Source organism: Bos mutus, chromosome 16, assembly GCF_027580195.1.
Source record: "Bos mutus isolate GX-2022 chromosome 16, NWIPB_WYAK_1.1, whole genome shotgun sequence".
NCBI lineage: Eukaryota > Metazoa > Chordata > Mammalia > Artiodactyla > Bovidae > Bos > Bos mutus.
This window is the reverse complement of record NC_091632.1, coordinates 22,486,772-22,505,178: the sequence shown is the minus strand read 5'-3', so window position 1 is coordinate 22,505,178 and position 18,407 is coordinate 22,486,772. Positions and strand designations below refer to the sequence as shown.

General features: G+C 46.9%; 1 protein-coding gene across 1 annotated transcript in view; it reads left to right on the top strand.

Annotated features, from left to right (window-relative positions):
- The window catches only part of RGSL1 (regulator of G protein signaling like 1), a gene marked incomplete at its 5' end in the record, with an annotated part of 123,924 nt that extends 110,174 nt beyond the window's left edge, over positions 1-13,750 (top strand). Inside the window, 6 exons of the mRNA XM_070384382.1 lie at positions 1,838-1,976; positions 2,218-2,342; positions 5,229-5,338; positions 10,709-10,801; positions 11,830-11,896; positions 13,017-13,750. Of these exons, the coding sequence (XP_070240483.1) occupies positions 1,838-1,976; positions 2,218-2,342; positions 5,229-5,338; positions 10,709-10,801; positions 11,830-11,896; positions 13,017-13,053 (571 nt within the window). The remainder of the gene's footprint in view (positions 1-1,837; positions 1,977-2,217; positions 2,343-5,228; positions 5,339-10,708; positions 10,802-11,829; positions 11,897-13,016) is intronic.
- Between the last annotated feature and the right edge of the window lie 4,657 nt (positions 13,751-18,407).

Genomic DNA, 18,407 nt, shown 5'->3' with positions numbered 1-18,407 from the left:
TCAGCACACCAGTTAGGGGTGTTTGGTTAAGAGATCTCCCACTGGTACCCCAAGGAAGGGTTTGGCTCAGTTCCACATATATTTATTGATTGTTTATTATTTCTTAGGTACTGAATTTAGCATTGCAGATATAAAAAAAAAAAAAAAAAAAACCTGCTAAGGCATGTTCTCTGTTCTCCAAGACCCCACCGACTAATGGGATGGCAGAGGAAAGACACAAATGGAGGTTAAGAAGTGGGATGATAGCTGTCAAGTCAAGCCCAGGAAGTACATGTAGACAACTGAGTGCTTAGGAGCGGTTTCTTGGGAGACAGGTCACCTAAGCTGAACTTTGAAGGATGAGTAGCGGTTAGTGAGGGTTTTGGGGTTTTTTTTTTAAGTGTTCAAGGGGGAGGCGAGTGAGGGGCAGAAAAATAATACCAGCGTGAACAGCCCTCCCTGGTGCTCCAAGTCCTGCCACCATCATCTCTGCTTTCTCACTTGCCCTCTACAAACTTGTCCACACAGCCACCAGAGCAGCCTTTTCTCAGCGCAGACTGATTATATCACTCTCCTGTTTAAAGCGTGCCAGCAGCTTCCCATTCCCGCTGGCAGGAAGTCCAGACATCCTCTCACTGCCTAAAGAGCCTTGATGAACAGAGCCTGTCTGTATCTTGGAGCTTACCTCATGCTACCTGCCACTCACCCCACGCTCTAGCAAGGAGGGTCTCTGCTCTGTCTTACCAGTGCCCTCCCAAGATGGTGCCTGCCTCAGAGCCTTTGCACCCCTGCCCTCTTGGCGGGAAGAAGCCCCTGCCCTCGGATCTTCAGATGACTATCTTTTTCTTTTTCGTTGTACAAGTCTCAGTGCCTGCCCCCTTTCCTGTCACTCATCCCCTTTTGTTGTCTCCTTAGCATTCTACTGCATATTGAATTATTCATCTGTTTACTTAAATGTGTCTTCTTCCTCTCACTGATTATGAGTTCCTGGAAAGCAGGATATTGTTTACTGTGTTCACTGCTGAACCCCTGCTCCTGGAACTGCACCAGCACAGAGTAAAACCTTAATAACTACCCGCTGATCAAGTATATGAATGGACATGCAGAATAGGCTGATAATGGGAGGCCCATGGTACTCTACTCTTAAGAAGATTTTAAACGGTTAAGATTTAAAATGGCCTGAGAGAAGTATGCTGTGTACTCAAGGTATAACTGACAGATATTTTGGTTAGTAAAAGAATATACTGCTAGAAGACAAAAAGTAGTTGCTGCCAGGGGCTGGAGGAAAGGCGAAATGGGAGTTAGTGTTTGTTGTGTATGGAGTTTTAGTTTGGGAAAATGAAAACAGTTCTGGAGTCAGTTGATGGTGATGATTTCACAGTTTATATGGATGTACTTAATGTCACTGACCTCTACACTTAAAAATGATTAAACTGGAAATCTTATGTCCTGCATATTTTACTATAATAAAAAAAAATTAAGGAAAGGAATATGTTGCTTCAGAGAGTGGTGGTAATTGTGAGAGGGTCAGCACAGGAGGGGAAAAAATAGCAAGATTACACTTAGCTCTTGAAATAGTTGCAGGCAAAACCGATGAAAGCTCCAGGATGGGTAAAGAAGGGAGGATGGGATAAATAAAGGAGCTTGCAGTGAAGAAATATACTTGAAGAAGCACTTGGCATAACCTGTGACATGTGGTAGGTGCTCAACATTTGCCAGTGGATGAATTATGATTGAATGAATGACCTGGCTCAGGACTAGCTCTTATGTTTTTAGGACAGAAATAGATCTGGGCCAGAAACACTGTTTAATTTTGCTTTTTCTCCTTGCTGATTTCCTCTTTACTACTTCTTTTTAGATTTAATGATTTGGTGAGTTCAGCTCGTGTGCTACAAGTCAATCGGGCATACAACGAAAATGATGTGATCCTAATGAAGTCCAAAATTAGTATCATCCTAAAGCTGTACCTGCATGCAGATGTCCCTCCAAGGCTGAGAGTAAGGAGGACCCCCACTCCTCTCTGGCCTTTTGCCAAGAAGCATTGGCCCCTACAAGAATCCTGAAAGCTTTCATAAGGCACCTCCTAAGTCTGGGTCAACCCGATGACCTTTACCTAGCAGTCCCATTAAAAACTTCTGCCTTTGGGGAGGGGATGGTCTTAAAAGTCCTGAGGTCCAAAAGAGGTTTCCTGCCTTCCCTGGAACCTCTGCCAGTGACAGGCTCCCACTCTGCGGGTAGGTGAACATCTCTGATGCCCAGAAGGACGCGATCCTTACTGCCATTTCAGACGGCCGCCTGGATCGGAGCATCTTCCATGGGGCTATTATGTCTGTCTTCCCCATCATTATGTACTTCTGGAAAAGGTAATTTCTCCCTTCATCTGAGGACCATGAGGTCAGAAAAACACATTTGACTTTTGAGAGACCTTTCTGTCTTCCTCTAGCCCTCTGTTTCAGTTTCTACTTTCGTGGAAACTACAGTGGTATATCCTTCTCCTGCTCACCCACTCTATCCATCACACTGAACACTGAGTCAGAGGGTGGAAGGCCATGCAAGGGGTGGGTAACTGGCCCCCGCTCTCTTCTGGGCTTGCTTGGAAGAGGTGTTACGTTTCTTAGGTTTCGGTTCCTCACCTAAAGATGAGGGTACGTGTGTGCTCAGTTGCTTCAGTCGTATCTGACTCTTTGCCACCCCATGGACTGCAGCCCATCAGGCTCCTCTGTCCATGGGAATTCTCAAGGCAAGAATACTGGAGTAGATTGCCATTTCCTCCTCCAGGGGATCTGCCCGACCCAGGTGTCGAACTTGCGTCTCTTACATCTCCTGCATTGGCAAGCAGGTTCTTTACCATTATCCCCACCTGGGAAAGCCCCAAGGATGAGAGTGGACTGCAAGTACTTGGGGGGTAAATTCTGTCAAGACTAACACAATTGTATTTGTGCTTAAGGAGTCTCATGGAGGCAGTAACCAGAAAACCTTTGCTCTGTTAGGCTGAAATCCCATAATTATCACTAGGGGTACGACTGTTAGATATTTCCATTTTCAAAGGAGATGAACAATCAGATTTGCATGCCATATCTCTCAAGATTAAAGTAGCAAATGTGGCCATTAACTCAAAGTGAAAACATGGTGAGGAATCTGTGAAGGTCAAAATACAAACATTAAACTAACCAAACGGCTGCGTGACAGATACAACTTGAGGCCCACTGCTTTCAGAACCTACTTGTCACAGCTTGGGCTGAGAGACTAGCCCAGGTCCTCACAGTCTTCCCAGCCAGTTATTAACTCCTGTGATCTACTCCAGCTCCAGCTCATGCCATCAACATAGTGACAGGCAGTACCCTAGGGGATAGTGACCAGAGGACAGCTGGCTGAAATGTTCCCAGACCAGGCTGATTTGGACATTTAGACTATTTTGTGATTCTGACTCCTAAGGGTTCCCCTCTCCTACAAAAAAAAATTTTTTTTGTTTATTAAAATAGAAGTAAAGGTTGTTTACACTTCCCTTGTAGCTCAGTCAGTAAAGAATCTGCCTGCAATGCAGGAGGCCTGGATTCAGTCACTGAGTCAGGAAGATCCCCTGGAGAAGGGAATGGCTCCACTTCAATATTCTTGCCTGGAGAATCCCATGGACAGAGGAGCCTGGCAGGCTATAGTACATGAGGTCATAATAGTTGGACATGACTCAGCGACTAAACCACAGGTTGTTTACCCATCATTAGCCTTTACTTTAAAATCACCAAGATAATAAATTATTTAATGTAGAATTAAAAAAATACAAAAATCTAAGATCAAGATAATCAGTTTAGCCTTTTGTTTTATTTTTTATTATTATTATTTGTGTGTGTCCACACCACGTGGCATGCAGAACTTAGTTCCTCGACCAGGGATTGAATCTGTACCCCTTGCAGTGAAAGCACAGAGTCTTAACCATTAGACCAACAGGGAAGCTCCCAGGTTAGCCTTTTGAACACCAATTTTTATCTAGCACTTAAATCTAAACTTGATTCTAGTTCTCCAAACCAGGACTCAATGGAAACTCATCCTGAAACTTTCCAGACATTTAGAAGCCCCTGAGAAATACATGCTGTTCCTGGTTGGAGTCCGTGCTCAGCTCTTCCTCAGACCTATTGAGGAAGTACAGAGGCGCTTCAGGCAGGCTTCGAATCCCTAATCCTCGTGGAGCCGGTTCTTTACTTCCTTTCCTGTGCACTTACAAAGAGTTTCATGTTGTGCAAACTGTGTTCATGCACTTTACCCCAGACAGCCTCTCATCAACACTGTGAGGTGGGTGGGGCAAAGTCTTACTGTCACTATTTTATAGATGAGGAAACTGAGGTTCAGAGTGATTAAGGGACTCGCCCAGGATCACTTGGTAAGTAAAACCAGGACTAGAAGCCAGGTCTCTTGGTCTCTTAAGCACCATAAAGAACGCATTTGTGGCGTAGTGAGTGGTTCATGATGAAAGGGACACCCAGTTCAGTAAGCGGAATGGGAAAAACCAACTGTGAATGAATACAGTACCATTCAGGGAGGAGGAGGAAGGGTGGAGGTCAAGACACCAAGACCGACCTCCAAGAGGTCACCATCCAAGAGCAGGCTGACAGACAGCAAAGGGTTAGAGACCATGGAGGAAGGGTGGGGAATGTTCCAGGGTTTCTAGGGACCGAGAGTTCCCCAGTTACAGTGAGTCTACATGAGGAACCAGGGTCTACTCCAGGGAAAGGACTCTGGGGAATGAGCTGAGGGGATCACAGCCCCCAGTTAAGGGACAGATTGGAAACTAAGAATCAGGCCCCTGGAGGAGGCCAGTCAGACATTCTGACTGTTCCAGGTAGGGTTATAGATAGTGATTTCACCCCGCCCCCACCCGCATCCACCCCTGCCCCCCCCCCACCCCCTCCCCAACCCCCGCCCCAGTCTAAGGCTGAAGTCAGCATCCCAGCAGTTAGCCCCACCCAGGCCTCAGTGCTGCACATTCTTTACAGACTCCATTCACTGGTGACTCCAGAAGGAAGTCCTAACATCCCACCCAGGCCAGGCATTCCCTGGAGCCGGGCCTGGACAAAGAGGCGGCCTCAGAGGGCCTCTGGCAGGCAGCACTCTGAGGCCCAGGGCTCTCCTCCTCTCCGTAGGACACGACCCCCTCTCTGTGAGGACTGGTCCCCACCCACTTCCTCTGTGCTCAGTGGTCCAGCCCCTTCAGTGGGTAGTTTTCTCTCTGTGACCCGAAGCCATTTTTCTCACAGGTTTTGTGCCTGGAAGGCAATCCAGTCTTACTTCCAGTACATGGGAAAGAAGTTTAAGGACATAATAATTTCTCCCAAACCTGTGTACAAGTACCCTCCTTGGAGTGGAGGTAAGCTTCACTGTGACCCGCAGCCCCATTCTCTAGCAGACGAGACTCACGGAGGGAGAGCAAAGCCCAGAAGGACCAGCTCTAAGACTTCACAAAGGGCATTTGTTGGGGGGCAGCCATCTTATCAACTTGGCCCTCAGAGAAACATTAACACCTTATTTTATCTGTGGCTCTCAGTGCTAGCAAAAGGGTACCCCACCCACACACTGCTCCCCAGCAGTATCTCCCGGGGTGCCTCTGGGGACATAGGTCTCAGACTCTGGTCAGTAACAGAGGTGGCAAGCTACTTCACTACCACGGATGAAGGTTCCTGCTCCAACTGTCTCCATCCAGCCCTACCATTTGAAAGAGCAAAAGTCTTAGTCACTCAGTTGTGTCCAATGCTTTGTGACCCCATGGACTGTAGCCCACCTGGATCCTCTGTCCATGGGATGCTCTAGGCAAGAATACTTCAGTGGACTGCCATGCCCTCCTAGGGGATCTTCCTGACCCAAGGATCAAACCTGGGTCTCCCACATTGCTGGCAGATCTTTTACTGTCTGAGCCACCAGGGAAGCAAATCTATTTTATAGTGCTCAGTCAGTTCAGCCGCTCAGTCGTGTCCAACTCTTTGCGACCCCATGAATCACAGCACGGCAGGCCTCCCTATCCATCACCATCTCCCAGAGTTCACTCAAACTCACGTTCATTGAGTCGGTGATGCCATCCAGCCATCTCATCCTCTGTCGTCCCCTTTTCCTCCTGCCCCCAGTCCTTCCCAGCATCAGAGTCTTTTCCAATGAATCAACTCCTCATGAGGTGGCCAAAGTACTGGAGTTTCAGCTTTAGCATCATTCCTTCCAAAGAACACCAGGGCTGATCTCCTTTAGAATGGACTGGTTGGATCTCCTTGCAGTCCAAGGAACTCTCAAGAGTCTTCTCCAACACCACAGTTCAAAAGCATCAATTCTTCGGCGCTCAGCTTTCTTCACAGTCCAACTCTCACATCCATACATGACCACTGGAAAAACCATAGCCTTGACTAGATGGACCTTTGTTTGCAAAGTAATGTCTCTGCTTTTGAATATGCTATCTAGGTTAGTCGTAACTTTTCTCCCAAGGAGTAAGCGTCTTTTAATTTCATGGCTGCAATCACCATCTGCAGTGATTTTGGAGCCCAGAAAAATAAAGTCTGACACTGTTTCCACTGTTTCCCCATCTATTTCCCATGAAGTGATGGGACTGGATGCCATGATGTTCGTTTTCTGAATGTTGAGCTTTAAGCCAACTTTTTCACTCTCCTCTTTCACCTTCATCAAGAGGCTTTTTAGTTCCTCTTCACTTTCTGCCATAAGGGTGGTGTCATCTGCATATCTGAGGTTACTGATATTTCTCCCGGCAGTCTTGATTCCAGCTTGTGCTTCTTTCAGCCCAGCGTTTCTCATGATGTACTCTGCATAGAAGTTAAATAAGCAGGGGGACAGTATACAGCCTTGACGTACTCCTTTTCCTATTTGGAACCAGTCTGTTGTTCCATGTCCAGTTCTAACTGTTGCTTCCTGACCTGCATACAGGTTTCTCAAGAGGCAGGTCAAGGTGGTCTGGTATTCCCATCTCTTTAGAATTTTCCACAGTTCAATGTGATCCACACAGGCAAAGGCTTTGGCATAGTCAATAAAGCAGAAATAGATGTTTTTTTGGAACTCTCTTGCTTTTTTGATGATCCAGTGGATGTTGGCAATTTGATCTCTGGTTCCTCTGCCTTTTCTAAAACCAGCTTGAACATCTGGAAGTTCATGGTTCACGTATTGTTTAAGCCTGGCTTGGAGAATTTTGAGCATTACTTTACTAGCCTGTGAGATGAGTACAATTGTGTGGTAGTTTGAGCATTCTTTGCCTTTCTTTGGGATTGGAATGAAAACTGACCTTTTCCAGTCCTGTGGCCACTGCTGAGTTTTCCAAATTTGCTGACATATTGAGTGCAGCACTTTCACATCATCTTTCAGAATTTGAAAGAGCTCAACTGGAATTCCATCACCTCCACTAGCTTTGTTCGTAGTGATGACTTCTAAGGCCCACTTGACTTCACATTCCAAGATGTCTGGCTCTAGGTCAGTGATTACACCATTGTGATTATCTTGGTTGTGAAGATCTTTTTTGTACAGTTCTTCTGTGTATTCTTGCCACCTCTTCTTAATATCTTCTGCTTCTGTTAGGTCCATACCATTTCTGTCCTTTATCAAGCCCATCTTTGCATGAAATGTTCCCTTGGTATCTCTAATTTTCTTGAAGATATCTCTAATCTTTCCCATTCTGTTGTTTTCCTCTATTTCTTTGCACTGATCGCTGAGAAAGGCTTTCTTATCTCTTCTTGCTATTCTTTGGAACTCTGCATTCAGATGCTTATATCTTTCCTTTTCTCCTTTGCTTTTCACTTCTCGTCTTTTCACAGCTATTTGTAAGGCCTCCCCAGACAGCCATTTTGCTTTTTTGCATTACTTTTCAATGGGGATGGTCTTGATCCCTGTCTCTTGTACAATGTCATGAACCTCATTCCATAGTTCATCAGGCACTCTATCTATCAGATCTAATCTCTTAAATCTATTTCTTACTTCCAGTGTATAATCATAAGGAATTTGATTTAGGTCATTCCTGAATGGTCTAGTGGTTTTCCCTACTTTCTTCAATTTAAGTCTGAATTTGGCAATAAGGAGCTCATGATCTGAGCCACAGTCAGCTCCTGGTCTATTTTTGGTGACTGTATAGAGCTTCTCCATCTTTGGCTGCAAAGAATATAATCAGTCTGATTTCGGTGTTGACCATCTGGTGATGTCCATGTGTAGAGTCTTCTCTTGTGTTGTTGGAAGAAGGTGTTTGCTATGACCAATGCGTTCTCTTGGCAAAACTCTATTAGCCTTTGCCCTGCTTCATTCCATATTCCAAGGCCAAATTTGCCTGTTACTCTAGGTGTGTCTTGACTTCCTACTTTTGCATTCCGGTCCTCTATAATGAAAAGGACATCTTTTTTGGGTGTTAGTTCTAAAAGGTCTTGTAGGTCTTCATAGAACCGTTCAACTTCAGCTTCTTCAGCGTTACTGGTTGGGCATAGACTTGGATTACTGTGATATTGAATGATTTGCCTTGGAAACGGACAGAGATCATGCTGTCGTTTTTGAGATTGCATCCAAGTACTGCATTTCAGACTCTTTTGTTGACCATGATGGCTACTCCATTTCTTCTAAGGGATTCCTGCCCACAGTAGTAGATATAATGGTCATCTGAGTTAAATTCACCCATTCCAGTCCATTTTAGTTCGCTGATTCCTAGAATGTCGACGTTCACTCTTGCCATCTCTTGTTTGACCACTTCCAATTTGCCATGATTCATGGACCTGACATTCCAGGTTCCTATGCAATATTGCTCTTTACAGCATTGGACCTTGCTTCTATCACCGGTCACATCCACAGATGGGTATTGTTTTTGCTTTAGCTCCATCCCTTCATTCTTTCTAGAGTTATTTCTCCACTGATCTCCAGTAGCATATTGGGCACCTACCGACCTGGGGAGTTCCTCTTCCAGTATCCTATCATTTTGCCTTTTTCATTCTGTTCATGGGGTTCTCAAAGCAAGAATACTAAAGTGGTATTCCCTTCTCCAGTGGACCACATTCTGTCAGACCTCTCCACCATGACCTGCATATCTTGGGTGGCCCCACACGGTATGGCTTAGTTTCATTGAGTTAGACAAGGCTGTGGTCCTAGTGTGATTAGATTGACTAGTTTTCTGTGAGTATGGTTTCAGTGTGTCTGCCCTCTGATGCCCTCTTGCAACACCTACCATCTTACTTGGGTTTCTCTTACCTTGGACGTGGGGTATCTCTTCATGGCTGCTCCAGCAAAGCACAGCCACTGCTCCTTACCTTGGATGAGGGGTATCTCCTCACCACCGCCCCTCCTGACCTTGAATGTGGAGTAGCTCCTCTCAGCCCTCCTGCACCTGTGCAGCCACCGCTCCTTGGACGTGGGGTTGTTCCACTCGGCTGCCACCCCTGACCTCGGGCATGGGGCATAGTGTTAAGTAAGAAAATTAGGAAGTGGAGGCAGAGTATGATTTTAGCATGGTAAATATATATAAATATGTATTTATATAATTTTTATGAAACACAGGAAAGAATTTAGAAATACAGTATCAATAGAATTATCTCTGGGTTGTGTGATTATGAGAGGCTTATACAGTTATTAACATATATTAATCAATAAATATATACATATGTATGTTTTCTTAATGCAGAGCAGTTAAACTCAGCCCCTTCCCAGATACCTACTGTGAGATCAGTACTTGAGCCAAAAAGGGAATTTTAAAGAGAGGGAGGAGGGTTCACAGGGAAGTGCCTGGCAAAGGGTAAGACTGGATGTCTCTGCAGTAGAAATTTTGGGAAACAAAGATAACAGATCTGAGAACTGTACCAGCATCAGGACAAAACACAGAGACAGGACAAGAAACTTAAAAACGGCTGCTAACCATCCTGAGACAGCAGGAGCTGAGTGTCCTGTCGTTTCAGCTCAAAGCCGCCCCATTCTCACGTCCACTTCCCCAGATACCCACCCCTGCCCCATCCCATCCCCCACAAACAAGCACCCCACCTGCTTCCTGGAGTGCAAACAAGGGTCCTTGAGACCTCAGTCCATCTCTGGCTGACCCCCCAAATGGTAAGGGAAGCAAGGCTGGCTGGTGTGGAGTGTCCTACCCCTCTGAGAGTGTCCTCACCTTAGTCCGAAACACACCATCTACCTCTCCCGCTGCAGTCACCCCAAGGGTCAATGAATATTGCTCATCATCCTTGTCTTAGCAGACGGAAGTGTCACATCAGCAGACGGAAATCAGCAATCTATTTAGGATGTGGGGCAAAATGTCCCTGGGGGTGCAAGGGCTTATTGGGGATGCCAGTGGGGGTAGCGGAGGAGAGGAGCAGTGACAGAAAAAGGAGAGGGAAGGGGGCAGGCAGGAAGGGCAAATGCTGCTCACTCGGAAGAGCCAGAAAGTGTCCCTTAGGAGTGGCCCCAGAGCGTCCAGCCTTTGGCTCCCTTCCTCCTGCTGAGTTCCCAGGAAGCAAATGCCCAAATCTTTTCAGAAGTCTGAAGAGGGCAGCAGGGCACCTTGAGCTAAGGGTCAGGCCCCCTGGGTTCTCAGCCTGGAGAGTCCTGGGCCATCTTGCTTCCCTGTCTCAGCCTCACGCCCCCGATCTCCGTTGCAGAGGTGGTGGAGGTGGAGGTAGTGTTCTATGACTCACATCCTGTAATCTGAAGAATGGTACACAGGGCCTCTCTTGCTGACGTATGCAGACTTACTCTGTTGGGCACCACTGTGCTGTGTGCCCCTTCTTCCTTCCAGGAGACCAAGCCATCCTCAGATTCACCTTGTGCAGAGGCATTGAGTGGTTGCGGCCTCAACCCCGGGATGCGGCAGGAAGTTCAGTCCAAAACTGTGAGTTGGAGGTGGAAGTCCACTGCTCATTTAGAGGGTGACGGGAAGGCCAAGTCTCCTTACTGACCAGGAAGAGACCAAGACCCCCAAAATGGGAAGTGACTGCCAGTCACAAGGGATGGGGGTGAGAACCAGGTCTCCTGACCACCCTTCCAGGGCTCCATGCACAGCTCTCATTTGAATAATTATATCTTCCTGATGATGGCTCCTGGTATAGGCCCTTGAAGGGGAATGCCTTAAGCTTCTCTGTCTCTCTCCTGGCTGTCGACCATTTCTGGGCATGGTGTGTGATCTTTATTAAGAGACAATAGTAACATCCCAATGGGAACATTTTCGTCCCACTGAGAGTACCTGCTGACTGAAACAGGACCTCCACCCCACACCATCTACTTTCCAGAGGCTCCTGCTACTGATCTTCTTATCCCTGTAATAAACTCTCTGGCTTTAGCTTCACATTTTGGGGTCCTTGTTATATCCTTTTTTCTTCCCCATCTTCAGCCTCGAGCCAATTCCACCCCCAAGCACTAAACCTGCCTCTGTGGTCTACATGGTCTCTCCCAACCAGCCTTTCCTTTCTATCCCAGTTGTCAGCATTTGTTTCCAGGTTGGGAGATACTGCTTCTCTGCTTCCCAAAGGCATGAGGTGCCAGCTTCCCCTACCTGCTTGTCCGTTTATGTCCCCTTGTTGCTTAATGAGGGAGGCAGCTACAGAACATTCCCATGATCTGTAAAATCCAAACAGCCCTAAAGTCTTGTGATTCTAGTGCTCCTCTGGCAGATTAATCTCCTTATTTTACTTCCTTGGATCTATGAGGTTGGCATCATGACCTCTGCATCCAAATGAAATGTCTCCTAAGACAAAAAATATATATATCGTAGCCCAGAAATGAGGCTCCTAAATGTCCCTGGAGCACCACTGCTTCCCCCTCCCTTTCCCGACTCCTTCCCTGGAGGCTGTCCTGGAATGATCTTCCGATGAGTGCCTGTGCCATTAGTGCTGATGTGTTTTTCTCTGTATTTGTCTTTAGCTTCATCTAGCATCTTTACTCAGTCAAGACATGCGATCTCTGCCATGCAGCTGTGTTCTGTCCCAGGGTAGGCATGAACTGGAAGTCCTCTTCTTTGGTCCAGAAGAAGTTGCTTTGTCCAAGTATATGATGGGAGAGGGGGGAGAAACCTAGCTCCACATCCCGACACCCCTTGGCATACAGAACCAAGAAGCTGAGCCTCTCAAGAGGCTTATAGTCAGGCTAGTGAGGGAAGGGTTTCTCTATGGGTTGTTGCCCACCTCCATCAAAACAGACACTTTTAAGAAAATGGAGCCCCTGACCCATCTCCCAGTAGAATGCTATTGTTGGGGGAAGTGTCGCACATGATCTTTTGTTGCTGGCTGCCCTAATACTCTGGGGGCTTCCCAGGTGGTACTAGTGGGTAAAGCCCTCACCTGCCTTGCAGGAGATGTAAGAGACATGAGTTTGATCCCTGGATTGGGAAGATCCCATGGAGGAGGGCATGGTAACCTACTCTAGTATTCTTGCCTGAAGAACTCCCATGGACAGAGGAGCCTGGCAGGCTACAGTCCATAGGGTCGCAAAGAGTGGGACTTGACTGAAGCAACATAGCACACTAATACTCCAGTCCTCCGGAGTACAATGTATAAGACAGGAAAGAAGAGCTATTCTTCTGCATGGCCAGATATTGCAATAAGGATGGAGAGGATTTGAGACTGTCAAAATCTGATTTAGCCTAATTCACTTCTGTACAAGCATCAGAGCAGGACTGATGGTAAGTTAGGGCTATAGGAGAATCCCTAGGGGCGTCATGGAAACAGTGCCAAAGAGCTACTGGAAGGTCAAGTTTATAGACAGTAGGCTCTATGAATGGCAGGCCTGGCTTCTCACCAGCCATCCCACCTTCTCAGATCTGCTGCTAGTCCAACAGGGGCTTGGAGCTGCCCAAGTATCATTTGCTGGTTGCTGGTGCCTGGAAGACAAGCCAGAAACTTGGGGGCTCTTTGCACAGAAAGGCAATGGGTTGCTTCAGAGTTACAAGTTCTTAAAGAGGAAGATGAGGATAAGAATGCTGGGGGTAAAAGGGTATCGGTTTTGGCCATCACCTCACTTAAAGGGGAGGACAGCAACCAACCAGCAGAGAGTACAGTGCTAGTTACCTCAATGCCACTGTGATAACTGGCCACTCTTCTCTCTTCCTTCAGACCAAAATTACCCAGCACCAAAAAGGAGAGGAAGTAATCAAGTCAGACCCCAACAGAGGCACATCATCTCTCAGAAGCCTCCTCCCACTGACAGAACCTTTTCTGGTCAGAAATGAAATGCCCTGACGCCATCTGCCCCCAGAAAGATCAGTGGGGGAGCGGCCTGGATATGGCGGGACCAGACTGCAGTGGCTAAGATGGGAGTGGAGAGAAGCACCTCTGCCCCCAATCCCATCCTGTCCTGGAGTCAGAGACAGTCTTTCCATGGTGGGTGTGCAACAGAACACCTACCCTCAGGGTCTGGACACCTGTTGCACTCTGCAGCCACATGGCCTTGAGCAAATCCTTGACACAAGGTGGTTGAAGAATCCCAGGAGACCTATGTGCAGATGGCATTAAACACTCTAGGAAGCAAGGTACTGTTTTATCAGATCAGATCTTTTGTTGCAAGGATCCTCCCATTCGGACAATGACTCACACCCCTGTTGTCTCAGCAGATCCTCACAACCCTGTGAGTGACCATGTCTGAGATCATTAATTTTTAAATAGATGAAGAACTGGCACACAGAGACGGTAAATGAATTCAGAGTCTGGACCAGAACACATCACTCCCGATTCGCTGGCCAGCTCTCATTGCATGGCGACCATCTGCACAGCTTTCTACACCGAAGGAAGAGCTCTTCCCTGGAGTTCTGTCCACTTGCCAAATTAATCAATAAAGAGACTCAGGAAGATGTCTAGCCTGTAAGCCGAATTACTGTCATCAGAGTGGCCAGGCCCATTTTCTGTCCTTTGGAGACAGTTGGGAGCAAAATGGGTCAGAATACCCTAAATAAGCCCTCCACGTGGCTCTTTGATTCCATGGGTTGCGGGACAAGGAAAAATTAGAAAGCTTATTGGAGAATCTGGTCTAATTTCCAAACAAAGTATCCTGCTACGCTGATGACCTTTATTCCCTAGACTTTTCTTAAGATGGTAAGTGTTGAGATGTGAGGACAGCAGGGCTCATGCCCACCCAGGACTGTAGAATCATCTGGGTGGGGCTGTGACTATGACGGGTCCAGGAACACTGTAGGCGAATATGCCTAGGGCGGGTCTGGATAGAGGCAAGGAGTGGGGAGCCTCTTGGGCGCTGGGACAAAGTCCAGCAGAGCAAGCATCCAACATAAGGGGATCCAGAGGAAGGGAGTAAGGCCTCCTCCTCCCCAAACAGAGCCAGGGCTCCAGAAAAGGACTTTAGTTAACAGAAGCAGCAGAGGGCATGAGACAGAATTTCAGTTCCCAAAACTCAGGCAAGAAACTAAGGCAAGATGCCAGGAAAAGGATGAAGAGCCCTGTTACTGAAACTGAGGTGCCAGGAATGAGCTTGGTCCAAAAGAACAGGAATCAGAATGTGGAACCAGAGAAGACGTCAGGTCAGCAGCAAGGTGACGGATGAGGGTCTAATAAAATACCAACTCAGGGCTGTTGCCTGCCTACCCTTGCAGTGGCCTGAGGCAAGGCTGGATCCATAGGCTGGCAGTAAGTGGGTCCCACTGAAGGAAAAGAAAGGTTGTTCAGTGGGTCATTCAAAACTGTGATCTTTGCTTGTTTTTCACTTCTCTTTCTCTCTCTGCATGCTCACTCATAGGTGTATTCATGCACAGGTGTGCAAGCATCTGCAAACATGTTATTTAAAAGGCCGCGTGGCACTTAGGAGGACCAGTCTGAGTAGGAAAAAACTGTACTCTTTCACTGAGTCTCACTGATTGCTTCTGATTGCTTCAGAGATCCCTGAAGTGAGAGAATAAGAAACTTCAGATCCTCAGAGATCTGGTGTTAGAGATAATACCAGAAGTAGGTAAATGTCCCAAAGTCAATCACCTGTAGAATTCAGGTGGGTCATGTAAGAGGGTAAAGTAACCCCCAAGGGATAACAAGGTGGTAGAGCCTGTGATGAGCTCAAAGGGGACATTGACAATCAGCTCGAGCTGCCAACCCAGTGCTGTCAGAGTTCTTTACTTGGGAAAAAATGAAAGAAAGAAAAGGAAGGAGAAAGTGAAAGAGGGAGAGAAGGAAGAGGGGGAGAAAGGGGGAAGGAAGGAAAAAGAAAAATAAAAAAGAATGAGATGTCTAGAATTTTTATAACATGTGCAGGGTAAGCAAAACCTGGATGTGGGCAAGCTTGGTCCACAGCCCAGTGAGCTGCAGTTTTTGCTTTGAGCTATTGCTTTTTCTGTGAAATTATGTTTGGGTCCTGGGTCATCAGAATGGAGAAAGAGATGTCCCCACAATAGACCTACAGGGGCCATGGACCTCTAAGGAAAGGGCTGAGGCAGAAGAGACAGGTAAGGAAGCTGGCCTACTCTTGTCCCTTGTATTCTTTTTCTTTTTAATTAATTAATTTACTGTGCTGAATCTTAGTTGCCTCGGGCAGGATCTTTAGTTGCGGCATGCAGACTTTAGTTATTGCTTGTGAGGTCTAGTTCCCTGACCAGGCATCGAGCCTGGACCCCCTGCATTGGGAATGTGGAGTCTTAGCCACTGGACCATCAGGGAAATCCCTTGTATTTGTTTTCTGTTGCTACCATAATGAATGATTGGAAACTCAGTGGCTTAAAACAACATCAAATTATTACCTTACAGTTGTGAAGGTAACAAGTCTGACCTAGGACTCATGGGGCTAATATCAAGGTGTGCAGGACTGCATTCCTTTATAGAAGCTCTATGGATGGATCCATGTCCTTGCTAGTTCAGGTTGTTGGGAGAATCCAGTCCCTGTGATTGGAGACTAAGGTCTTGTTTCCTTGCTGACTGTCAGGCTTTCTTTGCCCAGTTGAAAAAGCCTCAGCTCCTTAGTGGCAGACACAAGACCGTTGACAACTCGACCACAGGCTAGGTTTCCACATTCATCTCTTGCCCCTCCTGCTCATGAACTCCAACCTCCAGCAACACGATTATCTAAAATGACCTTCCCTTTCTTCTCCACTGGGTGATAAGAGACATCACAGCGCTGACATCTTCTGATTATCTCCTTTCTCCTTTTACCCTTCTGTTTCTGCAACAGTTTCCCCCCACTTCTCAGAGATACCTGTTTGTGTATGGGCTTCCCAGGAGGCGCTAATGGTAAAGAATCCACCTGCAAATGCAGGAGACGTAAGAGACGTGGGTTCAATCCCTGGGCCAGGAAGATCTCCTGGAGGAGGAAATGATAACCCACTCCAGTATCCTTGCCTGGAGAATCCCATGGACAGAGGAGCCAAGCGGGCTACAGTCCATGGGGTCGCACAGAGTGAGACATGACTGAAGCGACTTAATATGCATGTCTGTGCCTCGCTTACTAGACTATATACTTTTATAGGGCAGATACCATGTCCTGTTGTTCTTCATACCTCCAACACCTAGCACAGTAATGCATGTAATAGCTGCGCCGTCAATACACATTGAAAGCATTTGTAAGCGAACTGTGCTGGGCACTGAGAATGGAGTGGAGAAAACAGAATATGCAGTTCATGGCTGCCCTGACCTTACAGCCAATTACGCTGACCTCACAGTCCATTAGAGTAGATGGTGCTGTTGACCAGAAAATCGAATTAGTAATCAATACAATTGTGACCAGCACAATAAAGAAGAAATATCCAAATTTCCTTATGAAACATTTTCATATTCCAGTAATGCTTGATGCTTTCAGAACTTTCTGTTTTTTAAAGGAAGCTCATATAACCCATTCAGACTAAAGGCTGACAGAAAGAAACAGAGCAAAAGAGCCCGAGAGAGATCTGTCTTCCACCTTCCGGAAGCTTTTCAGTTCTGTGGGCCTAGAAGTGATATAAATCGGCCCTCTTTCTGTAGCAGTAGTCCATCATCATGAGTGGCTCCAAATGACCCAGGTGTCACTGCAGAAGAGAGGCGCTCTCTTGTGCAGCACCGCGGGGGGCCGGTCCTCACCCCTGCTCCTCAACGAGCTCCGCATATCATTAACCAGAATAGAAAACAGCCATGTTTATAATCGTGGGCCTCCCATAGTCTCATTAAAGGGCACAGGGATGTTACTTCCCAGAAGACTCCTAAGGTCACTTCCAATTGAAGAGGTTAGTAGAAATACTACTCCCTATTCTGGATCAAAACCAGGCGCCAGCCATTGTCATCCAGAGTCTCTGGCACATGGGCGCTCCCCTGGCCAGCAGAGCCCAAGCAGGAGGCCCTGCTGCCCTCCCTTCAGAGTTCCAGTTTCCCCTGACGCAGGCTGGTTTTCTCTCCATTCCTTAGGAACTCTGTGATCACCAGCAAATTACTCAGCCTCCCTGAATTCCCCACACCCTTCTCTGTGAAATGGAGGTGACAGTGTCTACCCTCATAGAGCTGTGTGGAGAGTAACCTGAAGTCTTGCAGGCCAAGTGCACTCCACAGGGACCAGGCACCAAGTTGGGGGCGGGGACATTAGTTGCTGGTTCCCTCTTTCTATCTTTTCCCCTAACCTCTCAGAACATGAAGAAAGTGATTGACCAGGAGTGGTATAACCGAAGAGCTGAATCCTGAGAAAATTCTAAAAGGACTTCCTCCAATAAGATACATGGTCCATGGAGGTGTGAGCCTTTACCATCCCTTTAACAGCGGAGTCCCTCTGGAGTTTTCATCTCTCAGACTTGTCCACACTGAGCCTCCAGAAATTCATTAGTTACCCTGCCTATCTAACTTATATGCAGAGTACATCATGAGAAATGCTGGGCTGGATGGAGCACAAGCTAGAATCAAGATTGCCGGGAGAAATATCAATAACCTCAGATATGCAGATGACACCACCCTTATGGCAGAAAGTGAAGAAGAACTAAAGAGCCTCTGGATGAAAGTGAAAGAGGAGAGTGAAAAAGTTGGCTTAAAGCTTAACATTCAGAAAACTAAGATCATGGCATCCAGCCCCATCACTTCATGGCAAGTAGATGGGGAAACAGTGGAAACAGTGACAGACTTTATTTGGGGGCTCAGGCAACGGCAACCCACTCCAGTACTCTTGCCTGGAAAATCCAATGGATGGAGGAGCCTGGTAGGCTGCAGTCCGTGGGGTCGCTAAGAGTCGGACAGGACTGAGCGACTTCACTTTCACTTTTCACTTTCATGCATTGGAGAAGGAAATGGCAACCCACTCCAGTGTTCTTGCCTGGAGAATCCCAGGGATGGCAGAGCCTGGTGGGCTGCCGTCTGTGGGGTCGCACAGAGTCGGCCACGACTGAAGCGACTTAGCAGCAGCAGCAGCAAAATCACTGCAGATGGTGACTGTAGCCATAAAATTAAGACGCTTACTCCTTGGAAGGAAAGTTATGACCAACATAGACAGCATATTAAAAAGCAGAGACATTACTTTGCCAACAAAGGTCTGTCTAGTCAAACTATGGTTTTTCCAGTAGTCATGTA